Source organism: Rhinolophus hipposideros, assembly GCF_964194185.1.
Source record: "Rhinolophus hipposideros genome assembly, chromosome: 12".
NCBI lineage: Eukaryota > Metazoa > Chordata > Mammalia > Chiroptera > Rhinolophidae > Rhinolophus > Rhinolophus hipposideros.
In genome coordinates, this window is record NC_138058.1 from 28,209,658 (window position 1) to 28,234,660 (window position 25,003).

Below are 25,003 nucleotides of genomic sequence, written 5' to 3' on the forward strand. Positions count from 1 at the left end.
TAAATTCATTTTTTACATTTAAGTTTTTAATCCATCCAGAATCATGAATGGTGTAAAACATAGTGTAGAAATATACCTTTACTTTTCCCCCCAGATTTAGCTCATGTCTGTCACTTTCATTCCATTTCTAGATATTTGCAATGTCTGTGACTCCCAAATAATGTTAAACAATAATAATAAAATTATTTTATTTTGAATAGATTTTTCTTTATCTTAATAAAATAATTATGGATAAATGAAAAATCTACAAGGATGTCCTCTTAATTCTTGTTTGTAAATACAATACACAAACATCAGCCCTACTTCTCAACTAATTTCGAGTATGAAATTAGTTGCATAAATTATACAATGTCTATACCATAGATTATTTTGCCACCATTAGGAATTACACTGTAGCATATTTAATAATAAGGGACAATATTCATGACATATTGTTAATTTTTTTAATTAAAGAATATTATTCTGTCAATTTTGCACTTGGAACAGATGAGTTTATAAATGTTTATGTTTAGAGAAAACTGGAAGAAATGAGAATTTGGTTTTGTATTTCTTGCTGATGGGATATTTTGGTTTTCTACTTTGTGCTTTTCTGCATCTTCCAAATTTCCTACCATGCACATACATATAGCTTTCGTAATAAAAAAAAAATACATATCCAAATAAAGTAAAATATTCTTTCTAAGAAATTAATTTTTTCCTAAAAGCTTTTTAAAAAAAACAACTTTTTATATCTAAAATGAGTGTCGGATCTTATCAAATGCTTTATTCAGCCATCAATGTAGGGGTTGTGTGGTTGTTCTCATTTGACTTATTGATTTCGACCTATTGATCTGATGTATTATATTAATAGATTTCCTACAAAATAAACCATACTTGTCATCCTGGAAGCAGCTTTACCTAATTATCCCAGGCTAATGTAATCCTGAGAGGACTTTGGGTTTCCTTCTCCAGAAGTACGGGAGAGAAGCTAGGACCTTCAATAATTTATTTAACCCTTTTACTTCAGTTTATGCTTTTGCAAAACAGTTTTTTACACTTGCTTCATATCATTTGATCCTGTGACAAACGAAGGCCAGGTATGATTGTCTCATTTTACAAAAAAAAAAAAAAAAAAAAAAGAGGGATCCAGAAAAATTGAATAATTATATGGCCAGATAGTAATAGAGCCAGGAAAAGAACATGAGCTTGGAGATAATGTGCCGTTCACCCTCTCACCCTCTACACTTCGTGGGAGTAAATCTCTCACCCTCTACACTTGGTGGGAGTAAACCGCACCAAGCTGTCCTTTCCGCTAATTCAGGAAGGCCCACACATTGTTGCCATCTCCCTCACTCTCTGCAGGTGGGAAGACTTTTTGCATCTACTAGTAATGCACCAGTCACCATCATGTTTGCCTGTAATTGCTTGGCCATGATAGTGTCTGGTTGGTTCCCAAAGTGAAGGAAGTCTGGTTACCATGCATAGGACACTGAGCAAGAACCCCATCTGTGGTGGGGGTCTCTGGCCCTTCGGCAGCCTTTGCAGTGATAGATACTCACAGCTCTAAGTAGAGGGCCTGGTTAACCAGATGCTGCTGACAAATCACGGATCTGCGAGTCTGCCTCAAAGAGAACTGGTCTCTTCCAAAATGACTGTCTCCTTTCTTTATATACCCTTCCATGCACCCCCAATATCCTCATCCTTCTTGGGGCTTTTTTTCTGACCCCAGAAGGTTCTAGAGTCCGTCTTCCCTCATAAGTTCCTTCTGGCCAAGCCCACTCTTCTACCTCCAAAGACATGAGGTCTAGTTAGTGTGACTAGTTGTCCTGAGACATAGAGTTTATACCTGGGGCCCCAGGGGAATTGTTAACAGTCTCCATTGCATTCTCATGTACCAAGATGGCTGTGAGGAATCACTGACGCAGGAAAAAAAGACTTAGGTCCAAGATTTAAGATCAAAGCCCTCTTTAGTTCCGTCCACTACATCGGGAAATCCTGTCTGCTGTCCTCTAAAGTATATGAGGAATCTGTTCATTTTCCTCCAACACACAACTCCCACTGAGATTCTAAACATCATAACCTCTCACCTAGATTACCCTTGTGCCTCCTCCCTCCAGTCCTGCATCTATTTTTGAATATAGGAGCCAGACACATCTTTTTACAACATAAGTTAAAGAATGTTCCCTTTCTCCTGGGAATGTCCCCATCACCCTCAGAGTAAACACTCAAGTCACTTCAGTGGTCTGCAATACCCTTTGCTATCTGTTCTCCAACGTTCCACAACCACCCCCAGCTCTCTGACCTCATCCTACCCTCTGATTCTCTCATTCCTTAGCTCTGCTTCTCCTACACTGGCATCCTTGCTATTTCTCACGGACATCAGACATGCTCCACCTCAGGGCCTTTGAACTGGCTGTGCCTTCTGCCTAAAGTGTTCTTTCCCTAGAGATCTGCTTGATTACTTGTCTTTCCTCCTTAGTCTTTGCTCAAATGTTACCCTCTTCATCAAATCATTCTGACAACCCTTTTAAAAATTGTAACACCTTCCCCAAACACTTGACCCCCCCCTTAACCCATTCTATTTTTACTTATAGAACACCGTCATTTTCCAACAAACCACCTAACTTTCCTTATATATTTTGTTTATTCTCTGCCTTTCCACCCATCTTCTAAGTTCTACATGCCAGGGATTTTTATCTGTTTTACTCACTGGGTTATTTCAAGTACCCAAAACAGTGTCTGGCATATAGTAGATGCTCAATAAATATCGATTAAACAAACACATGGAAGCCCCGAATCATTTTTCCTATAACCAAATCCTCTGTCTCTCTCTGTGCCTCCACACTCAGTGTCACCCTCAAGAGCACGTCACCAGCCTTGACTTAAAACTGCATTTAGGAAGCTCCACAATGTTCATCTCGGGGCTTCCTGGAGGAGGGTCACACTGTCATCTTTGCAATTAGGGTTATATATGTATCTAGAAAATAGTGAAAACGGGAGAGCGACCTCTCCTCAAATGGGTGTGAGTCTAGTCCTAGTAAGAAGGCCTCTGTGAGTCTGTGTGCCATCTAGCTGGGCTCCACACCCACCTCCTGCATGCCTTAAGAGAGAGAGAGAGAGACAGAGAGAGAGAGAGAGACAGAGAGAGAGAGAGACAGAGAGAGACAGAGAGAGAGACAGAGACAGAGAGAGAGACAGAGAGAGACAGAGAACTAGTAATGGGGACAGAGGGCCCAGCCAGTACCTGTGGCTTCATATCTTCTTCATCCTTGTAGTAGTAGAGCTGCTGTGCCCTCAGCACAAAGTACCTCTGCTGCCAGTTTTTCACAATGGACCTCTGCTTCTTCAGCCAGCCCATCTTGATAGGCCTTTCCAGCGGGTTGGGGGTGGACGATTGCTGAAAGGCCGCCATCTGCTCGCCGGTCATAACGCTCCTTGACCGAGCTATGGAGAGGAACAGACAGGCAGACTGACTGAGGGATATGAAGCAGTGTGCAGAGAGAGGGCGGAGAGGTGCGAGAGGAACCCCCGAAGGGGCTGAGCCCCAACCAAGTCAGGCTCCCAGGTCCAGATCCGTATCAGAGAAAGTCCCCCATGACCCAGCGAGAGGCCTGCTCCGGATGAGGCCGAACCGAGACCGAGACGGAGGCAAGAAGAGCCAGCAGCCCAGGGCGCAGGCAGTCCGGCCGCTGGGGTCGGCCCCCTCATTCTGCAAAGTGAAACATTGGCTGGAGCTTTCTGAAGAGGAAGTGGCCACAGCATCTGACAAAAGGTGCTTCCTTTTTCCTGCGTGGGAGTCAGTATCTGACAAAAGAGAGGAGAAAATAATGCCGCGCTCCGAGGGTTCAGGGTGCGTCCGACGCAGCTGCGGAGACACAGGGCATTCTTCACACGAGGAGGAGCTGATGTGTTCGCCATGGCCTCACTGTCACATAGAGTCCTTCCCTCTCAGACCCCCTACACCCCTGGCCCCTGGCCACGCAGCCAGCATGCAGGAAGCTGACTCCTCCTGAATTTTCCTGCGGAGTGTCCTTGAGGGCCGTTCTGTCCCCTGCCTGCTAAGAGTGTTTACAGCCTTTATACTGGACCAAGGGCCTTCCTGTGGCCCCTTTCCTATACCATATCAGTCAGGTTGTCCCTCTCATGTGGCTCATAGCACACAAGCATTTGAAAGGAAAAGAAATCTGCCAGAACGCAGAAGCAGAATTTTAATCCAGACCCCTCGACTCACTGCATTGTGTAGTTGGCTTTTGTTTTTACACAAGAGTTCGTCCCGCCATTGGATGGGGGCCAGGTGTCCAGAACTTGTCTCCGTGGTCACTCGCATCCAAGACCACTCTCTTCACATTTGCCAGTCCTGTGTCTGCATTCCCCTCCTTGCTGGAGGAAGTCTCCGTTTTATCATCCCTTTATATAAGCTTTTGACACTCCCCAGAACATTCCCCACGTAGTTGCACTAAGTCACCTCCACTCTCTCCCATTGCATCCCACCTAGTTAGACATAGTTTCTTCCTTTCCTGGCACTTTGACCCTGGGTCCTTTATGCAATTTCTCTAAGCCTCAGTTTCCTCGATTGTTAAACTAGGACAATAATAGTCCCTACTCTATGGAATTGTTGTGTAAATAAAACAAGCTAAGACATTCAAACCACTTAGCACAGTCCCTGGTCTAAGGTAAGCAAATGGGACTCACAAATTTTATCAACAGATGACTTGACTTACTGCTGCGAGCACGGAGATTCCATCTTTATTTCAAAATGTTGCTCCATCATTAAGCATTCTCTCTTCCTTCATTCCTATCTTTAATGTACTGAATCGATAACTTTTCCCATTGCTTTTGGTTCTTTTCTTTCTATGTCCTTCTAGGCGTGTGGTTTTCAAGCTTTATTTATGCTCATGGCATACGTGCCAACATCAGAATTTTATATGGCATTACGGAGTCTTTCTTCCACTGACTCTAACTACTGGAGGTGCCAAAAAAATGTATACAGGTGGGCACTTTGGTCAACGTTGTTCAAGTAGTAGTTCGCCATAATCAGAAGTGTCTGGACGCTGATGGTAACCACTTTGAGCACCTCTTGTAATTGCAGAAGTCAAACGTGACTTGTATTTATCTTTTGTTATTATACGTTATTACAATTTTAATAGTTTTTTCTTCCTTTCTTAAAATGTGTATCTTTTTTTTTTTTTGGTATCCTCTATATATCCAGAGTTATCACCCTATTTGTGTGTGTCACCCTCCAACTCTGTATTAATGTCTGAAGAGGACTCTGCCCTACCTGCGCTCCCTTACGTGTCTGTTCCTGTCACATACACTCATTCCCAGGTGCCAGCTTGTGGTCACCCCTTACCACCCACCAGGGACTGGAGAGGTCATATTATGTTGTACACCTGGTAAAATTATGTTGTACACCAGGTAAAATTTTCTTATCTCTTGCTCCTTAGTTAACTGCTATCTTTAAGACCTCGTATCTATAACTCGCAGGACAGTGGGGTTGGTCACTTACTCTAAGACTGTGGAGAAGATCTAAAGGAATGTTAGCAGGGTTTTGGCAGGAATACAATGGGAGAAGGGAATCTGAAGAGCTGTATAAATCTCTGTGTCTCTCTAGGTCAGAGAATGTAACTTGCAAAGACTTGTATCCTATAAAGAGGGCAAGTTGTAGGCAGAGATGAAAAGAATGGTTCACACACACGATCTCGGGAGAAAATGAAAGAGTGAGGAAGCCCGACAGATGTAGGGGGATTCTCCCCACCTGAGTAGCCTCTGTGTCACCCAGCCCCGTGTGACTTTTGTGACCATGCAGCAGAAGTAGTATCAGACGTGGGAGGGAGGACCCCTCCCTAGCAAGGACATAGGAGGAGTCTTCACTCAGCCTCAGGAGAAGAGGGAAATAAGCAGGTGCCACCTGGTGGTTATAGGGACTCAGGCCTCATGAGCTAGCCCCCCACTTCCCCAGACCCCCAGAAATAGTGAGAACCACTGTAGGAGATCAGAGAAACTGAAGGTGTCCAACAGCTTTAAAGAAGTGGGATGGGGGGAGCAGGAGCCAAAAAGATGCTATAGATTAAAGAGCATTAACCCAGCACAGTTGCTGGGATACTATTCTATGGTTCGTTCTGGGAAATATTTTATGTTCTGTTGGGGAAAAAGCAAGAACACAAAAACTGAAACCTTCCCCTGGAAGTATCTGTGCATTGCAGAATGGCAGGGATAGGTATGGGGATCTAATGTTTTCCGACCTGGCCAAGAGGGGGTTAGATGCCCCTGTGGCACGTAGGCAGCCATCTTGTCTGTCTGCATATGGCCAAGGCCTTCACTCACTGTGTTTTATATTCGGGAAATGGTACTGTTAACCCATACATCCCCCTAGTGTGTCTCGAGTGCCTGTTATCATCACCAGTGTAGGCGGTATGACGATGACCACTGGGTCATGTGTTATAAGTTAGCGTGTGGATGACTCAGTACAAACCTCCATACTGTTGAAATTAGACCCAAACATGGAAGAGATGACAGCTGGGGCTCTGATGAGCCCGTGATTGACTAAGCAGGTGAACTCTGTGTCCCATGTCAGAGCCAGCTCCCTCCTTGTCCCTCAGCATTGCTCATCAGCCAGGCACATCATGAGGTAACTCAGATATCACTGAAGAAAGCCTGGTGGGCCTTGAGTTTCATTTGGTTTTGACTAACTTTCCTTGTTAGTTCCTTTGAATGACCTCTCTTCTTTGTGGGTGTGACTTATTCCCAAATAAAGCAAACAAAAAAATCTATTACTATTAATGGAGCTATTTCTCATAATGAAAATAATAACCTTGATGAGCTTCGTTTGTGAGCTAATCATTGCCCACTGAGTACTTACTCCCAGGCTTTCAGGAAAGATTTCAGGCTGTGAGCTGGAGAGGGGGCTGCAGGCAGACCAGGGAGGCAAGATGGGAAGTTGGAAAGTTGGAAGGCAGTTTCTAAGCATTTACAGAACACTCTGGGGAAGGAGGAAATGTGGGTCTCATGAAATTAGAAACCCACCCTTTACTAGAGAGAGAAAGAATAGCCCCTAGCATCATGGTATCTAATACAGTAGCCACTTGCTGTAAGTGTCTATGTACATGAAAATGAATTACAATAAGTTAAATTCAGTTCCTTAGTCACACCAGCCACATTTCAAGTGCTTAGTAGCCCCATGTGGCTCCTGGCTAGACTATTGGACAATACGGATAGAGAACACATCCATCATCCCAGAAAGTTCTATTGTTCAGCACTTCCTGGAATCTGAGTGTTATCATTATTAAGCATGGGACAAAATAGGCCATAAAGGTGGGGAAACATTTCATCAAACAGAGAAATCAAGTTGAAGGACCCAGAGAAAAAAGTGGCTTCAAGTGGAAGACTGAGAAGTTCAATTTTGTCTGAGAGGTAATAGGGAGCTACCTCATGTACCTTAGCAAGGGAGGCCCATGACAAAATACAGACAAGTTATATAATTGTACTGCATATGCTGAATTTTAGTCTGCGGTTGAGTAAGGGCACCAGAAATGGAAGAAGTGCACATTCCTAGGGATGCTGTTTCCACAGTAAAAGTTAGCTCTTTTTTGCCACAAGTTGGAACGAGAGAAAATTAAAGAAGAAAGTATAAACAGGTCAGCTTGGGAAGTGTTATCACTTCCTTTCTTCATTTTCCCATGTTCTGACCACAACCCCCCAAAATAATCACAAAATCTTCTAGGGTCTACTTTTGAGATATTTCTGCTCTCAACTTTGCCTCAGTTGAGATTACATTTTAGATGGCTCTGAATGTTTGCGTGAGGTAGGAATAGTTCATTCAAACCTTGGGGAACCACTGAAGGTATTTTCTCAATATGTTGATATGAGCATTAGTCTGGGAACCATGTTTAAATGAACTTGAAAAGGGAGTATAATTTATATGGCTTTAACCCGGAAACCCTCTCGTGAGCTACAGACCCATCTAGTCAACCGCCTGCACGTACCGTACTGGTAATCTCAAGGTCACCATGTGACAAATCGAACTTATCTCCCAGCTCCTCATCTCCCATCATTCCCCGGCTTTGCACCAACAAACATACCCAAGTCTCCTTTATTTCCTCTGGTCTCCATGATGTGTTGTGAATGACCTTTCCCCAGCCAACCAACCAAATAAAAAAGCTGCCCCATTCCTGCAGTCATCACAATCAACAACTCTGTCTCTCCCTGATCTAACCTTCCTCTCTACACCCACCTGGTTTTGAACACCCTTCTATCCTCTCCTTGGATTTATACCATAGGTCCCTGACCTATATTCCTCCTACCAGACTCACCTTCAGTCCATCAATGACATTGTTTATGGACACAAATCTGATGTTACTCTCCTGCCTAAAAGCCTCGGATGACCCTCCAACACCTTCATCCTGAAAGATGAAGGTGACGTTCTACCACGGGGTTCAGAGTCCTTTGTGGTTTTCCTACGGCCTTTCCTGCTCTTTCTCCATATCCATCTGGCACTTTATCTTTGACAATATACTATTCCGTCTGATGGAATATTCTCCCTACCCATTCCCACCCACTCCCAATTCAACCTCTTGGAAAACTTGTTCAACCTTTAAGACTTATTTCAGGCCATACCTCCCATGAGAACCTTTCTCAGCCCAGCTAGACTCAGTCACTTTTTGGACTTTGTTTCTCCTTAACTGGGGACAAATGCCCATCAAAGCTCTTATCTTTCTACCTGGTCCTTTTTCTTACTCTGTAACCCTCTCCATAGTGCTCTAAGACGGGGGCTGTGCCTTCATGCTTTGGCCTTGTTCATCCTTGTATCCCCAGCGCCTAACACAGTGCCTGACAAAGAGCAGGCAGGGTGAAGTAGCAGACAGCACGGGCTTCTACACATGCAGCTGTGGGTGAGTCATGTTCTGTCTGAGGGTCAGTTTCTTCCTCTGTGAAACTGTGATAATAATATGTACTTTGTGGGGTGGCCAGCCTATAAGGATTAATAATGAAAAGTGCACAGGCCCCAGCCAATGTCTGCAGCTTAGAACACAGCCATTAAATGGAGGCAATTATTATTTGCATTATTATCATACTATGGACTCGATTTTATGTTAAATGAGAAAAGAAGGAAGAAATGAAAGAAGGAAGTGAGGAAAGGAGGAAAAGGGAGAAAGAAAAGGAAAAAAGGAAGACTAGCTGGATGTCGTACAACATTCCAGGTGCAAATCCAGAGGCCTGAATTAGGATGGTGGCAGTGGGACAGGGATGAATAGGAGAGGCAGTTGGGACGCAGACCACCAGACCTCAGCCATTGGCTGCACGAGGAGCAGTGGGAGGCAAGGACTTCCACAAAGTTTGGGGTTGGTGGGGCTCAGGAAGGCAGCCTTCTCCATCCTCTCATTCGATGCACACTGGTTGAGCGTTTAGACTTGGTCCTTGCCTTTAAAAACCTTTTTATAGCTCCAGCATCTTATGAACTGCAGCCATACAATAAAAGCTTGAAGATGTTTATTCCTGAGGCCACTGTGCCTTCAGCTCACCTTGGGAGTCAAACATATCTTTCTAAGAGAGAAAACTGAGATCAGAAACTTGAACACTTCTTTTAAAAGGACCTCTTGCTATTGAGTGGTGCTTTACATCCTACGTGACATGACCTCTCGCAGAACATGGAGGGTTGTGTAAGTATGCAGTTGTACAAGGGTCTTGGCAGAAAGGGTGAGTAGGGCTGAAACTCAGCTGGTGCTCCTCTCATCAAGATGTTACTCTGGTGTGTGGCTCCATCCATCCACTCAGAGACAGAGGAGCCTATTTCTCCACCTAAAGGCACCATCTGCTCCCCAAAGACAGCTTCTGTCCCAGGAGTGTGAATGGGCAAGAATTGACCCTGGGTCTTTGCTGGGCACAGTATGACAGCCTGTCTCCTTTCATTCCCCTTCGAGGCAGCAGTCCCCTGCTCCAACCCCAAACTCTTGGGGATAATGGATTTTCTTGCTGTACTTTCTTTCTCCCATACTTAGACCTAGTGCAAGCTCTCTTTAAAGTCCCAAGGAAAATAGTAATCTTTTCTGTCTTATGTCTATCTCCGTAGCCTCAAGTCAAAAATGCTTCCCCTTCGTGCTAATAATGTTTTCTGTGCTCATCCTTTTCTTTGGTTTCTGAACATCTATTGTGTTACTTTTCAGATCTGAGATGTTCATGTCACTCAAATGTCCTGGCTTCCCCTTGCACCTCTTCCCCCGCCCCAACTTCTTAATCCACAGGCTTTACCTGACAATACCACAACTCTGGGGAAGTCTAAAACTCTCAGTACACCCTCCCATTTCATCATGCCCAGTACGTGACTCTCTACCTGTTCAAACCCACCTTGTTCTCTGACTTGCTTCCCTGCCTCCGGGGTCAACGAGCTGTTGGGAGCAGGGTTGTGTCAGTTGATCGTATATCCCAGAACACAACACAGTTCCTGGTGCATGGTGAACGCTCAGCCAGTGTGCATCGAATGAGAGGATGGAGAAGGCTGCCTTCCCTGAGCCTCTCCAACCCCAAACCTTGTGGAAGTCCTTATTCATTTCAGTATCCTAAGGACCCTCCAGTGTCTGGCTCAGAAAAGTTAATTGGAAGGAATGAAGAGAGGAAGGAACTGTGTGTGTGTGTGTGTGTGTGAGAGAGAGAGAGAGAGAGAGAGAGAGAGAGAGAACACATGCACATTATATGGAAAGAAAATAATGTTCAAATAATAGATTCATAAAATCGGTTCTCTTTAACAAAGAAATTTGTCTTTCTTATCCCTTTAATTAATGAATCAGAAAAATGTATTGGACATTTCCGATCTGCAGGGCATGGTGTTAGGTAATGGGGAGGGTTTGAAAAATAAAGGAAACCCTTTTAGTGAACTCAGGACCTGTGGGATTTCAAATATTTACTGTGGACTCGGGCACACAAAAATGCATTCCTCTGCCCCCTGTTGCCGATGGCTGCCTCGGTCGCAGCCCTATTTCATGATGGGTCTGAGTCCTCTCATGTTCTCCTTGTTTAAAAACGGGGGATTAGTAATCAATCATGAACCGCAAAGTATTAAGGAGAGATTAGCATCTAGTTGAGACTTTCTTTCTGGTAAAATCAGAAAGGGAAGGGAATACCACTGATGAAGAATGTGGAATGGAAGCTCAACCATCAGAAAGTGGGATTTTTACAGATTTTCTTCACCAGTCTAACCTCACCTCCTACAGGAGCATTGGGCCAGTTGAATATTTGTTGAGTGAATAAAATAAACATTTTCAATGAAATGTAAGGCACTATCAGGATTTTATATTTGCAACAAATATTGACCTGTTTACCTATTTGTGGGATTTCTAGATATGTTTACTTTTGCCCACTTTAGCAGAGTAGCCAGTAGAAGACATGATTCCTGACATAATTATTGTTCATAATGGTACATATCAATGTATTTACACATCAAAGTATTTACCAAGTGTCAACCACAATGCAAACACTTTACAAGTTTAGTTTCACTTAACGCCGAGGTTAACTCTTTGTGGTAAGCACCCTATTGTCGTCCTTGTTTACAGACGACAAAATGAAGCTCAGAGAAGATAAATGATGCGTCCCAGCCACATGGCTAGAGATATGACTTCAAAGCCCAATATCCATACCTAAGCCATACAGCCCTCAGAGAAGCATCTACATTGAGAATCAATGTTTAATAACTCACAGGGTTAGACAGTGAAGGAGAGACAGCGCCACTCTTCCTCTGGAAAGGGAACAGAGCCAATATTCCTAATGTATCGCGTGAGACACCTGCCGCAGCCTCCACCCATGCTGCCTTAATTTATGCATAAACAACTTTGTGCTACTTTTTTTATTCAATGTATGCTCTGCAAGGCTCAGCAGGCCTTGGAAAAAAAAGTGACAAAGCAATGGCACTGAAACCTCAAGCCCATCACGGAGGTTGTGCTGACACCCAATGGAAAATGAACATACTAGGTGGTCCTGCCATGTCTTATGAACTCTCTGCCTAAGGTCATTTGAAGAGACCTAAGGATGCTGACCAAAGCCCAATGTGGCCATAACGTGGGAGGGAGGAACATAGAACTAACCTGAGGCTGAGGCCCAGCGTTCAGGTCACACGGCAGCTGGCAGCTGGCACCCCACCACAGCTGAGAAGGGAGCTGCTGGGGAACTGCGTGAAACAGTAGGCCTGTCATCACACCCTGCACACACACACACACTGTCCCCCCACACCACACACATGCAAATCCTCGGTCTGTCCAGTTATCACGCTGTGGGAAGATGGCTCTCATTGATGACAATTAGGTGTGGTGTTTTTGTTTTCTTAACTTCAGAACTTCCAACCTTTCTTTCTTTATCCCTTTTTTTGCTTCTCCAAGGCAAGCTGCCCTCCACTTTAAAGCACCCATCATTCAGGGTGGTGGGGAACTTTTAGAGTCTTTCTACCTTCGAAACCTGGTATTTAGGCTTTAGGTTAAATTTATCCTGTGATCGCTGTCCTGGATTTTGTTTTTATTTCTAAGTTTCATTTTTAACTTTGGGAAAAACTTGTCCCCTGCCAAGGGCAACACGCTGTAAGACTAAGGACAGCAAAGGGGCTGGTTCTGTGCACCTGGAAGTAAATCACACAGGCTTTCCCGGGACACTCGCCCATGAGATAAATGTACTAACCTAATTCAAAGAAATAGCTGAGAGTTGTTCCCTGACTGCCTGCCTCCCAATGCAGGAATTATGCAGGTTTCATTTTCCCATATTCTGTAACTTGTGAAATGTCTTACATTGTTTGACCAGTGAGTATTTCAACCTAAAAGAGCAAATTCTGCTTTGGGAAAGACATGGCTATGTCTTTTGCAGGAAAAGGTAAAAATGTGGTCTCAGTAACAACATGAAGGAGAGAGAGAGAAAGAGAGAGAGAGAAACAAAGAAAGAGAGAGAAGGTGGGGGGTTGGAGGCCAGGAGGAAGGAAGGGAGAGAGAAAACTGGCTTTCTGTTTCTTCTTAGGCTTGCAGGGCCTTCTGCACTCTGGCAAATTCTTGGACCTAGGGTACCTCTGGGGTGCAGGTTTGGAGCTTTCATGTTTCTTAGGAATTTCCAGTGCAGTTGCTCCTTGTGGGTGTGTGTCTCTCTTGGTTGCAACACTTCACTGGCCCCCTCTGCCTATCTTTGCATAACAGGAAGCCAAGCATAATAACACGAAACTTACAGAATTGTGAATGCTTCCTCCTGAACACTGCCTGGGGCTGCCTCTTCCTCAGCCCAAGGTGAAGTGGAGATTTGGCAACTGGGCGGGTAAATGCACCCTGGGTGGCCAGTGGGGTTGTTGAACGGTGCATCAAAGGTAACTGCTTCCCAAACATCAGTGTTAAGGAAGGACTTGGCGTCACACAGGAATGTGGTGTGCTAAAGCCTTAGGAGGAGTACTGACCCTTCCATTGCCAAAGCTAGTCATTTGTTCTAGAGAAGAGGTTTTGCTTAGTCACTAGCAATCATAAATAAATAGTGCCCTGGAATCCTTAAAATATTTGTATTTTATAAGCCCGAATGAATTCTGTGGCCCCAGCATTTTCTAGCAATGAGCCAGCCAAGGCAATGCTCAGGAACTGGCACCCGATAACCAAGCACTGGGCCTTGACAACCAAGCACTGGGCCTTGACGAGGTTACAAGTCATTGCCCACCCTACAGATGTAGCTCCAGGCTGTCCCTAGGGCCAGCACTGGTTCTCAGAGATAGCGATCTTTAATCTTACAACGCTACTAAGAGTGTGAGCAATGAACAATTCTTGCAGTGCATGGGCTTAACACAAATCATACTGTTTCTCTTATTGTACAACCCAATAAAAAGATTCTGTTAAATACTGAGGCAATTAGATTATGGATAGAGGATAGATGATACCAATAAATTATTAGTTTTATTAGGTGTGATCAGGCAATGCGATTAAAAACAAAATGTCCCTATTTTTCAAGATGCTTGCTTAAGCATGAGGAACAAAATTACATAGTGTCTTGGATTTGCCTTAAAATATCTCAGCAAAGAAACGGACAAAGGAAAAAGCAAAGCAAATGTGACAATCTTGATAATTGCTAAATTTCAATAATAGATATATATGGGGGGGTCATTGTACTTATTCTCTATGTTGCTGTTTGAAATGTGTGAGTCATAAAAACTCTTTTTCAACATTCTATTAGGCTTTTAAAAATAGATTCTTTTAGGGGCTTTTTTTTTTTTTTCACACATCAGCTATCGCCCTGAACTTCAACTTGCTCATTTTCCCAGGCCTGCATTTCCAGACCTGTTAGTTATTCCTCTGAGCACAGCGGAATGATATTATGCAGATGCTGTACCACACACGTACACATTCCTTCCAGGACAGATCCGGCCCCTCCATTTCCCCTGCACTGTCATTTTATCAGTTAATGAAGGGGAAGAACGGAGAGGCTCCTCAGGCTTCCAGTCATGGGTAGTATTTCCTGTAAAGTCAACTTTTATTCAAAGAGTTGTTGATGGTCATGGTGTGTGTGTGTGTGTGTGTGTGTGTGTGTGTGTGTGTGTGTGTAATTCTTCAGGGTAGGGAAAGGAGGAGTGGACAGCCCCACCTTGAAAAACAGCTGCTGCAAGGAAGGCCAAGAGACTCTGTCTTCCATGACATTTCCTTTTGACTGGGCATAATGTCTGAGGAAGCTAAGGCCTAGCACTGTAAAGAAGGGAGTGACTGATGATCAGTGTTTGCAATGACAGAAGTTGGAGGAAGTGACAGTCCATAGGTTACCACCGCTGCCTGGTAGACCGCCAGCACTTGGTAGACTGCCAGCTCCCCTGGCCCTGTGGTAGAGAGGCAGGATGGTACGGCGAAAGGTGCATCTGATTGGGCACCAGGAGATCCAGGTTTAAGTTAGATCAGACACAAACCAGCTGCAGGATTCTCTTGGCCTTTCTGAGCCTTCATTTCCTCATTTGTAAAATAAAAAGATGTAAATAAAGCATCTTGAAGGCATTTCCAACTCTAATTTTTTTTGATTGACCTATAAAACATCTTTCAGCCAACTACTTTATGTGGTAATCCTATTTTAGTTGCAACGTGTCTAACTTAATTTGCCAACTCAGGCAGGACTCCAGTTCTACACAAAAAACAAATGCCTCTAGAGATGCATTCATTTAATTGATTAAGAAAAATGGATTTGGAGAAAGACATAATCTGGCTGATTTTAATCAAACAAGATGGTTTGACACACTCCTGGATAGAGTGCTTGTGAATTTTAACATTAGCCCAAAGAAGATGCCCTGAGAGGTCCCAAGAATAACACGGGGTAAGAGGTACAAAGACAAAAGCCGCTGTAACTATTATTCAAACATTAATGGCTCAATAGGCTACAAGGCTGATTTATTCTGGAGTAATACTTTAGCTCCCAAATATTACAGAGCCATCATTTTCTGGATATATCCCTCCAACTCTAAATCAGACTATATATCAAAAACTGCAAACACATCCATGCCCTTTCATCCAAGGAAGTCTTCTAGTAATTTAGTTAAAGAGATAATAATGTATGTAATTAAGTTTATTTATAAGGGTACTCGCTGTTACATTTATTGTGTAAAAAGTATAAACAATTAAATGTCCAACAACATGGAATTGGTTGAATGAAGGATGCTATGCCATAAAGTAAAATAATGTGTAGCCTTAGAGATGATGTTTTATTAGATTATAATGGCATGGGAACACATTGAATTTATGTATTTAGATTAAAAATTGCTTATTTCAAAATAGTATATACAGGGTGACTCCATGTTGTTAAAAAAAAGGACACATAAACATACATATTGTTACAAAAGAAGCATAATACATATGTAGTGTAGCAAAGAAAAACAATCGCAAGATTCACCCCAGACTGGTTGTTTTCCAGAGAGGTAGGATAATGGATAATTTTTACATCTTTATTTGCTGTCATTTTTCATAAAGAAAACAAAAGTTATTTGTAAAAGCTCTATGTCAGTTTTCTGTTCAATGACCTATAAGGCCAAGTCTCCCAATCTAAAAATTTTAAGACTTCAAGTGAGTCAAGAAAGAAGAAATCACTGAGGAGAATCTGTCCCAATCTTAGGAAGAACTTATAGAATCTAAACCAAAGCAAATTCCAAAAGTTTTGAAATAGAGCATTTCAGGATCTACCTCTGTCGTCTTGAGCAAAGCACCCTCCTTTGCCTGATGGAATTGTGTGCCAGCAGGATACAATATATAAATGTCTTTTATGAAATAGAAAGTAGGAACAGATTTCCTTATTATTAGTGTCATGAACAAAAATAAGTTCTCCGGCGCTTAGTTTCTACATATATAAAATGAGGTTGTTGAAGAAGATAGATGCTTGCTAAGGTCCTTCTTAGCCTCTCCAAGTTCTTCTCTTCTCTGTATATTAGCAGTTTCTACCAATATCATAATGTATGCAGAGTATACAATTAGAGAAAGGGAAGCAGACATGAGGGAATCTTTATTTGGGAAAGAAAATAAAAGAGCTCTCAGAGTAAGAAGCAGTCAGTATAGCTTGGAGTTGTCAGCCAAAACATCACAGAAACCACAGAACCTAAACATGTTCTTTGGGGCTAAAAAAGGGCACATGTTAGGGAAAGAAAAAGGACAGCATGGCTGCAGGAGGGAGCATGAGGGGGAGTTGTGAGGGTGCTCAGGGAGGAACAACCACCTGGAATTCCTGGCAGTTTAACCTCATGGTGTAACAGTCCCATTTCCAAATTTCCATTGAAATGACCAAATAATTAATTCAGTAATAACAATAATAATAATAATAAAATGTGAAATGAAAGTAAAAATAAAGAAGGATGCTATTTGTTGGGAGGAGGATTTCTGGAAGATGTACGATGGGCAGGGCTGGACTGAGAAAAGAGCTGACCAACTGATAATTCAGTGTATGTGAGGAACAGCTGCCCCAGAAAAGGTTGTGTCCCAAGAAGAATCTGCAGCAGTTCCTAGAAAGGAACAGCAGCACTAGAGACGAGGAACAGATGGATCACCAACAGCCACTTCTGGAAGTTCTCACAGAACAGAGGCCTGGCTGGGCATGTGATTTCCAGCTTACCCCAAGTGCTGAAAGTCCGGCCAGAGAAAAAATGGTGGCCTGCCGGCTCCTAAACCAGTCACTGTACCAGCGAAGGTAGGGGACACTTTTCCAATTAACCTGGGGCTACTACAAAATGAAGGAAAAACTAAGAAACTCTTCATGAACAGAGGGGGAGATACTCCCCAAACTGAATGCTTTTTAAAAAGTTACACATAAGCTTACCATACCACCCAACAATCCCACTTCTAGGAATCTACTCGTGAGAAGTGAAGACACATGTCCACAAAATTTCTCACATGCAAATGTTCACACTAGCGTTATTCATAATGGTCAAAATGGAAACAAGCCTGAGCCCATCAGCTGATGGATGGGTAAACGCCACGCGGTATAGCCGTGCAATGCAATGCTACCCCAAAATAAAAGGGAGTAAAGTACTGACACAGGCTACAACACGACGAACCGCAAAAGCATCATGCTGAATGCAAGACAGTGTCTTACTATTCATTATATAAGGAACACCCAGAAATGGCAATGTTATAGAAACAGAAAGCAGATCAGTGGTTGCCTGGGTCTGAGGATGAGAGCAGGGATTGACTGCAAATGGGCAGCAGGGAACTTTCTAGGACGATGAAAGTGTTTCAGAACTGCATTGTGCTGATTAGTGCTTGATGCTATAAATTTACTACAATCATTGAATTGTACACTTGCAATAATTCTATGGCATATAAAGTGTACCTCAATAAAGCTGTAAAAAGAAAAATCGAGAACTATGTATGTTTAGTTGCCACATACACACAAAAGAAACTCACAATGGAAGCAGTAAGGAACTGAACGGTCTGTATAGAAAAATGAGGAATAATTCCTATTTCCTTTTATAAGGACCATTTTAAATAGACCCTACATTGCACAAAGTTGTAGATTTGCCTCTGTTTCATCACTGATTTTTTTCCCAAGTGTTGAGAATACTCCCAGAATGGAAGGATATTTTAATATTAGGAAAACTATTAAATAGTTTAGTACATCAATAGGTAAAAGAACTAAAAAGCCTTATGTTTTCAAAAGATTTTAAGTGTACATTTGATAAAGTTCAATATTGATTCATATTAGAAAATTATCAAGAATAGAAGAATACTTTCTTAGGTGTTAAGAATGTATCTCCAAGTTGTGCTCCAATGTTCATTGCAGCTTTATTTACGGTGGCCAAGACATGGAAAGAACCAAAATGTCCTTCAATAGATGAATGGATAAAGAAATTGTGGTATATATACACAATGGAATACTATTTAGCGGTAAGAAAAGATGAAATAGGCCCATGTGTGACAACATGGATGGATCTTGAGATTATAATGCTAAGCGAAATAAGTCAGACAGAAAAAGCAGAGAACCATATGATTTCACTGATATGTGGTATATAAACCAAAAACTAAAAAAACAACAACAAGACAAACAAATGAGAAACAAAAACTCATAGACACAGACAATAGTTTAGTGGTTACCAGAGGGTAAGGGGGGAGAGGGGTGGTAGATGAGGGTAAAGGGGATCAAATATATGGTGATGGAAGGAGAACTGACGCTGGGTGGTGAACACACAATGGGATTTATAGAGGATGCAATACAGAATTGTACACCTGAAACCTATGTAACTTTACTAACAATTGTCACCAGAATAAACTTTAGCTGAAAAAAAAAAAAGAATGTCTATCTCAAACCAGTAGGAGGGAATTGAGAGGACACTCTATGTTTCTGAAAATTAAACTACTGAAAATTAGAAAAATTATAGGTTCTTAGGAATCAGGCCAAGTGTTTGGTGTTTTAGCAGTGTAAGGAGAAATGATGAAGTCCACGTGAGATACTTCAAAGAAACAAAAAACGACATGGCAGAAAATTTCTGACACTTCTACTGTATCATAAAATTGAGGGCTGTGGAATGTGAGAAAGGTTTCATTGCTGTGACATTTTGCAATGCTGTTAACGATTGTTACGGTTTGACAGAAGAAATCATTCTAAACTTTATGAAACATCATGAAATAGAAAAAATAATCAATGTCAATGGCTTGCTTAGAACTACTGACTTGTGGGAAATTATTGAGAATTTACTTTGTCACAAAATTATGTCGTTTACCAGCATTTCTATTCACTTCAGAAGGTGTTTCATAGTATTTGAGTGAGGCTGTGCAGAATGCAGGATTTCCTCTGCGAATCTGCTGCTGACAGTCTGCAGTTCTGTTTCCTCTTCGAAGCTGTCAAATTTATCAGCTGTCTGAAAAAAAATGCTTTAGGGGGTTTCCCTTTTATCGCCCAAGGTCCTCGCAAAAATATTAGGATTTAGTTTGTATGCATCTGTGAGCAACCGTAGTGCCTCTGTTTGACCTCGGCTTTCTTGGAGGTCAAACACAGACCCTGCCCTGATATGTCTCTTTGTGGTTGACCACCCCTTGACACTTCTTACAGCCTCAACCCCAGTCTCTTGCTGCCCAGAGAAGAACTAGAAGAACATCATTCTTCTTTCTTTTTTCGCTATCCTTGTGTTTGCACTTAGCCAATGCTCACTAAAGAACAAACTAAACATTGAAGTCCTGGGTGCAGAAGCTGAAGAAGCAGGAAGCACAGATGGACAAACAGGAAGTGGAAGAAGGGGAACCACGAATGGGTGACTCTGTGACTGATGCGGTGACACACAGAATTCACCCCCAATTCTGAGATGTGCGTCTGGCCTGGCACATCTTATGGCATAAGAGACCCTTTCAAGGTAAAAAGTAACGTGCAATGTTTGGGTTGGGTTTTGTTTCAGTGGAATAATTTCACTAAACTCAGTATGTGCACTAAATGGAGATTCATCAAACATAAAATAACTGACCTATCTTATAATAAACTGGCATGGGGCACATTTAGAAAAAAATAGTAATATTTTAATGTGAAATAAAAATGGCAATATCGTGTTTCCCTGAAAATAAGAACTAACCGGAAAATAAGCCCTAGAATGATTTTTCAGGATGCTCGCAATATAAAATAAGCCCTACCATATTTTTCCCAAAATAAGACTGGGTCTTATATTAATTTTTGCTCCAAAAGATGCATTAGGGCTTATTTTATATTACGAGTATCCTGAAAAATCATGCTAGGGCTTATTTTCCGGTTAGGCCTTATTTTCGGGGAAACATGGTAAGGATTTACTTCATGTGCTCAAGAATCATATTTGTTCTCCTTCAACTCCACCTTTTCCCTCTCTCCTTTTCTTCCTGGCATTTTTTATTGTTCCAACTGTGAAATGGCTGACTTCAAATCAAACCTAAGAGAAGTGAGAGGGGGCTGTACCCAGATTTAAGAGCAGCTCCTGAAAGCATCTCTGCCTTTTAACATACAGGAACATGTTCCAAAATACAAACAGAAAAACTGATTAATTGACTTGAACATTAAGTTCCATTGATATGTAGCATGAGTTTTGTTATACCAGGGACAAATGTAGTTTTGAGGATGTGAGTTTCCAGAATGCTATTTCTATTTGCATAAGTTTGAGAAAGAGGATCCAGAATCATATTCAACCATAAAAATTGCACTGACTATTCCAATCTTCCAGCTCTTTGCCCTGCATAATAAAAAAAACACTTTGGAAAATGTGACTTTTGTCGTCTTTGGGAGGAGGCCTGGAAAGGGAGGGCTGAGTGTTCACAGTGACACAGGAAATCTGTGTTTGTAATGCTTAAGTGTGTGGGTGTGTTCACGTGGGCAGTGCTGCAGAGGAAAAATGAAAGAAAATATTTGCAAACTGTTGCAGGCAAGAGCTGAATAAGAGGCTCAAAGAGTCTGTAACATTCATGAAACATTTGACATCCATAGAGTATCCTGGGTTGGGATTATCAAAAACAACTCTTGACATACAAAATGCAATCTACAAAAGAAAAATATTATACTTTATCAAAATAAAAACTTTTTATTCTAGGAAAGACACAAAGAGAAGGACAAGCAAGCCACAGATTGGGAGAAAATATTTCCAAATCAGATATCTGACAAAGGAATTGTATTCAGAATATATAAAGAACTCTCAAAACTCAACAATAAGAAAACAAACAAACTGATTTTTAAAGTAGGCAAAATATTTGAACAGACACTTCACCAAGTGAAAAGATGCTAAATGTCATTAGTCATTAGGAAGACATAAAGCAAAACCACAATACTAGTTAGCAAATAAACAGAACAAAAATATTGATACAAGCAGAAACATGAATAGATCTCAAATGCATTCTGCTGAGTAAAAGAAATCAGACTCCAAAGGCTACATATTGTATGATTCCATTTATATGATGTTTTGGAAAAAACAAAACTGAAGGTTCAGAGAACAGATGCATGGCCCAGGGTTAGGATTGGTGGAGAGAGGTTGACAAACAAAGAGACCGTAGAAGGAAATTCCTTACAGTGATGAACTGTCCTGTATCTTGAGTGTGATGGTTGTCACATGACTCTATGCGTCTGCCAGAACTCATATAACTGCAGATCAAACTGACTGAATTTTACTCGATTTCAATTTTAAAATATTTTTTTCATCTGCTCACATTTTTTACACATTTGTTACACAGAACTGTGTGACGTTCTCATCTTGTCCTGACCTTCAAAAGTTTCCATAGCTTACGCAAGTTCTGAATGAGACAAAAGTGACACCTACTAGCCTACAGTGACTTAGGTGAGGTCTGTGGCCTCAGGGGGAGGACAAGCATATCAAGCTAAATCTCCCCAGATTATAAAGGACCAGAGTTAGCTGATGGTGTCCCTTTGATGGACACTAGCGTATGCCAAGGGCATGCCATCCCCAGCAACAAGCCCACAATCCTGTGAAAAAAGTCCAACCCTGCTTCTCATCCAGATTATTCATTTTGGTATCCCAAACAAATAAGGGAATATAGCCAGGGGTGTTTCCTTCCATAAACACAATCTCCTAATTCCAGTGGAACTGGGTTTTAGCACAAGGGATAGCACAGTGTTGGCAAGTTAGGGCGGTTAGAGACCCCGCAAAGGAGTTCTCTTGTAGACAGTAGTAGGAGGCCCACTGGGTGGTATTTAAGAGACCTAATATCCAGGCCTGGTTCTGCTGATAACTTGCTGTGTTCGTACTTGGACAGTTCATGTAACTTTTCCACGTTTTTTCATTGTCTTAGTCAACAATTTTTGGCATGAAACAGATTCTGAATCAAGCTGGTTTAATGTAGATAGTTGGATAGATAGAAAGACAGGTAGATAGATAGATGATAGATAGATAGATAGATAGATAGATAGATAGATAGATAGATAGATACATAGATACATAGATAGATACATAGATACATAGATAGATACATAGATAGACAGATAAATAGATGAGTGGTTCTCAACTGAGAATGGTCTTACTTCCCTACCATAGGGGAATATTTGGCAATGTCTAAAGATATTTCTGGTTGTTATAGTGGAAGGGCTGCTACTGACATTAAGTGGGTAGAGTCCAGGGGTACTGCTAAACACCCTACAATGCACAGGACAACCCCCAACAACAAAGAATTGTCTGGCCCCAAATGGCAATAGTGCTGAGGTTGAGAAACCCTGATATAGACACACACGTGCATATAGAGATAATGTATCTGCATGTGTGTATAATTATTTTTAAGGATAACATGTTATCTCAAAAAAACCTAAGAAAGCTTTGAAAAAAAATCATGGCTCAGAATGAGTAGAAATCAAGGTAGAGTTTGCAAGTTTTGAGCTCTTAGCAGAGTTTAAGGGCCTTCCTCTTGGTGACCTACGATTTGTAGGGTTCAGTTCCAAATGCCTATTCTTTATAAACCTCAGACTGGTACAAAAGATAGAGGTAGCTTGAGTCAGATGTTCAGCATGCTCCAGTCAGCTCTGTCCAAAGCAGAAGGGTTACAGGGGCCAAGCCTGTGGCCACCCATGGAGACGGGCTGGGAGCACTCAGAGGGGGAACTGGGGAGAAGAGACCCAAAGAGGCCCATTACATTTATCTGTAAAGTGATAATAATACCACCCATCTTCTAGAAGCTTACTATTAAATAAGTAACTGTGGACCTCAGGTCACCCGGAAGCAGAAATGGCAAGTCCCTCCTTGAAATGGAATTCATTATCTTTCTCTTTTTTCCCCTTTCTATCTTGAAGAACAGTTTGCAATATTTACACTGCTGCAGTACAAATGGAACCATAACTTATGCTCCATACTTTGCAAGGCTGATTTCACGAGTTAATAAGTTTTGCTTCTTTCCAACAGTATCAAGTTGTACCCCTTTAGAGCTGTCAGGGTATGGAAGGTAATTTTTATGCCTACCCTTTATGATATAAAGACCAAGTGAGACGATAGAAAGCACAATAAATCCCTACCCTAACACAATAAGTGGGATCCAAAATTCAATCATCGACTATACCCACAAGGTCACATTATTTTGAAGCTAATGAGATGGCGGCCATGACCTTGCTCAGCTTGTGGGGAGCAGCTCCAGAAGTCTGGCCAACCAAGCCATCCCAGCCCCTGCTGATGTGCTGCCATCTGGTGGCCACCATCTGCTTCAGTTTACACATCGAGGAACAGGATGCCGTCCTATTGTTGGCCAGGACCTGCACTGCAGTTGAGCAATAAGAAGCAGTTCCAGGAATTTCCCAGTTAGTTCTCATCATTGCATTAGCTCCAGCCAGGAAGACTAGACCAGAAAAAGACTGTGGACTAGGGAACCATGTGATGTTTCCTTACTCAGCCTTATCTTTTCCTCCGCATCTCTCTACACACAACACCCAGAAAATACTTTTGGGCAGGAGAGGCAGGACAGAGAACAGGAGCCAATTGCCTATTACATTACATCTGGGCTAATTATCATAGGGTTCCTTACTGAGGGGTTTTTCTCTGCTTGGGAACATCAACGAGAGGTTTTATCCATTATAAGATTGCAGACCCTTTTGAGAATCTGCATGTACACATATAATTTTTTGTACAACTTCAGGAGGGTTGTGGGCTTACCGAACCCAATCCAGGGCACAAACTGGAAGGATATTGAAGTTGACCTGATATAGGTGTTAGTTGGGTATTATATGGATAATCATAAGCTGCTCTGAAGTCATTAGGAATAGAAAGGAAAAATGGCAGGGGTTGGCATGAAAGAAGGAAGAGGAAAGCTATACTAATTGGAGGATAATAAGGCCCTTACTATCCTCTAAAATGTGCCAAATGCCCATATGGCTCTTTAGCCATATGTGTTCATGATGTGTATCCTACACCCTTTCTCTTCACCCTTAACATGAGGTTCTTGTTTTACACACCTGAAATTTGCCTGGCCCTCCCCACACCCCTCCGAGTTCCTGTCCAGAGTCCTTGGCAGACCAGCAGTGAGGCTTGAGCTGGGAGTGAGAAGACTGGCTGGGATTAGGTCAGCGTCCCAACTCACCGAGCAAGCAGAAGCAAGTCCTGCACCTTTTCTGGGCTCTGAATAAGGATAAGCGTCCTTAAACTTTAGGGATGGAATGAGACTCTGTGTGCAGGTGAAAATTATTGAGAGAATTGGAAGTGGTCTACAATTTTGGGATTCTGCAATATTATTCCCAAAGCCCGTCCTTCTAGAATACTCGATAAGCAATTCATGTTTAGATCAGGTGAAATAAGTGTCACCTGGACTTGCTGGGAGACAAAGGATGAAACTTCCCTTTTTCCAGCATCAATAGCTATTGTTAGTGTCCCCTCCCCCCCACACACACACATATCATAAGCAAAAAGCTTTCACCCTTTGATTTCAGCTACATACTAAAACATCATTTTCTTTTCACCTCATGGACTGTTGTACATTACTCAAAGCTATACTCTGGAATATAAAGAATGCTTTAATGTACATTACTAGAGAAGAAAAAATTTCAAAACTCAAAACAATGAAAATGAAGTAACACAACACCAAACATTTCAGGAATCACTGTTTCTGGTCCCCTTTCCAACTTGACACGGGCGTTGCCATTGTGC

At 42.0% G+C, this 25,003-nt stretch overlaps 1 protein-coding gene across 1 annotated transcript in view; it reads right to left on the reverse strand.

Moving 5' to 3' along the window:
• ARHGAP25 (Rho GTPase activating protein 25) overlaps positions 1–25,003 on the reverse strand; it is an 86,453-nt gene that overhangs the window by 45,227 nt on the left and 16,223 nt on the right. Inside the window, exon 2 of the mRNA XM_081069085.1 lies at positions 3,224–3,423. Coding sequence (XP_080925211.1) covers positions 3,224–3,423 — 200 coding nt within the window. The remainder of the gene's footprint in view (positions 1–3,223; positions 3,424–25,003) is intronic.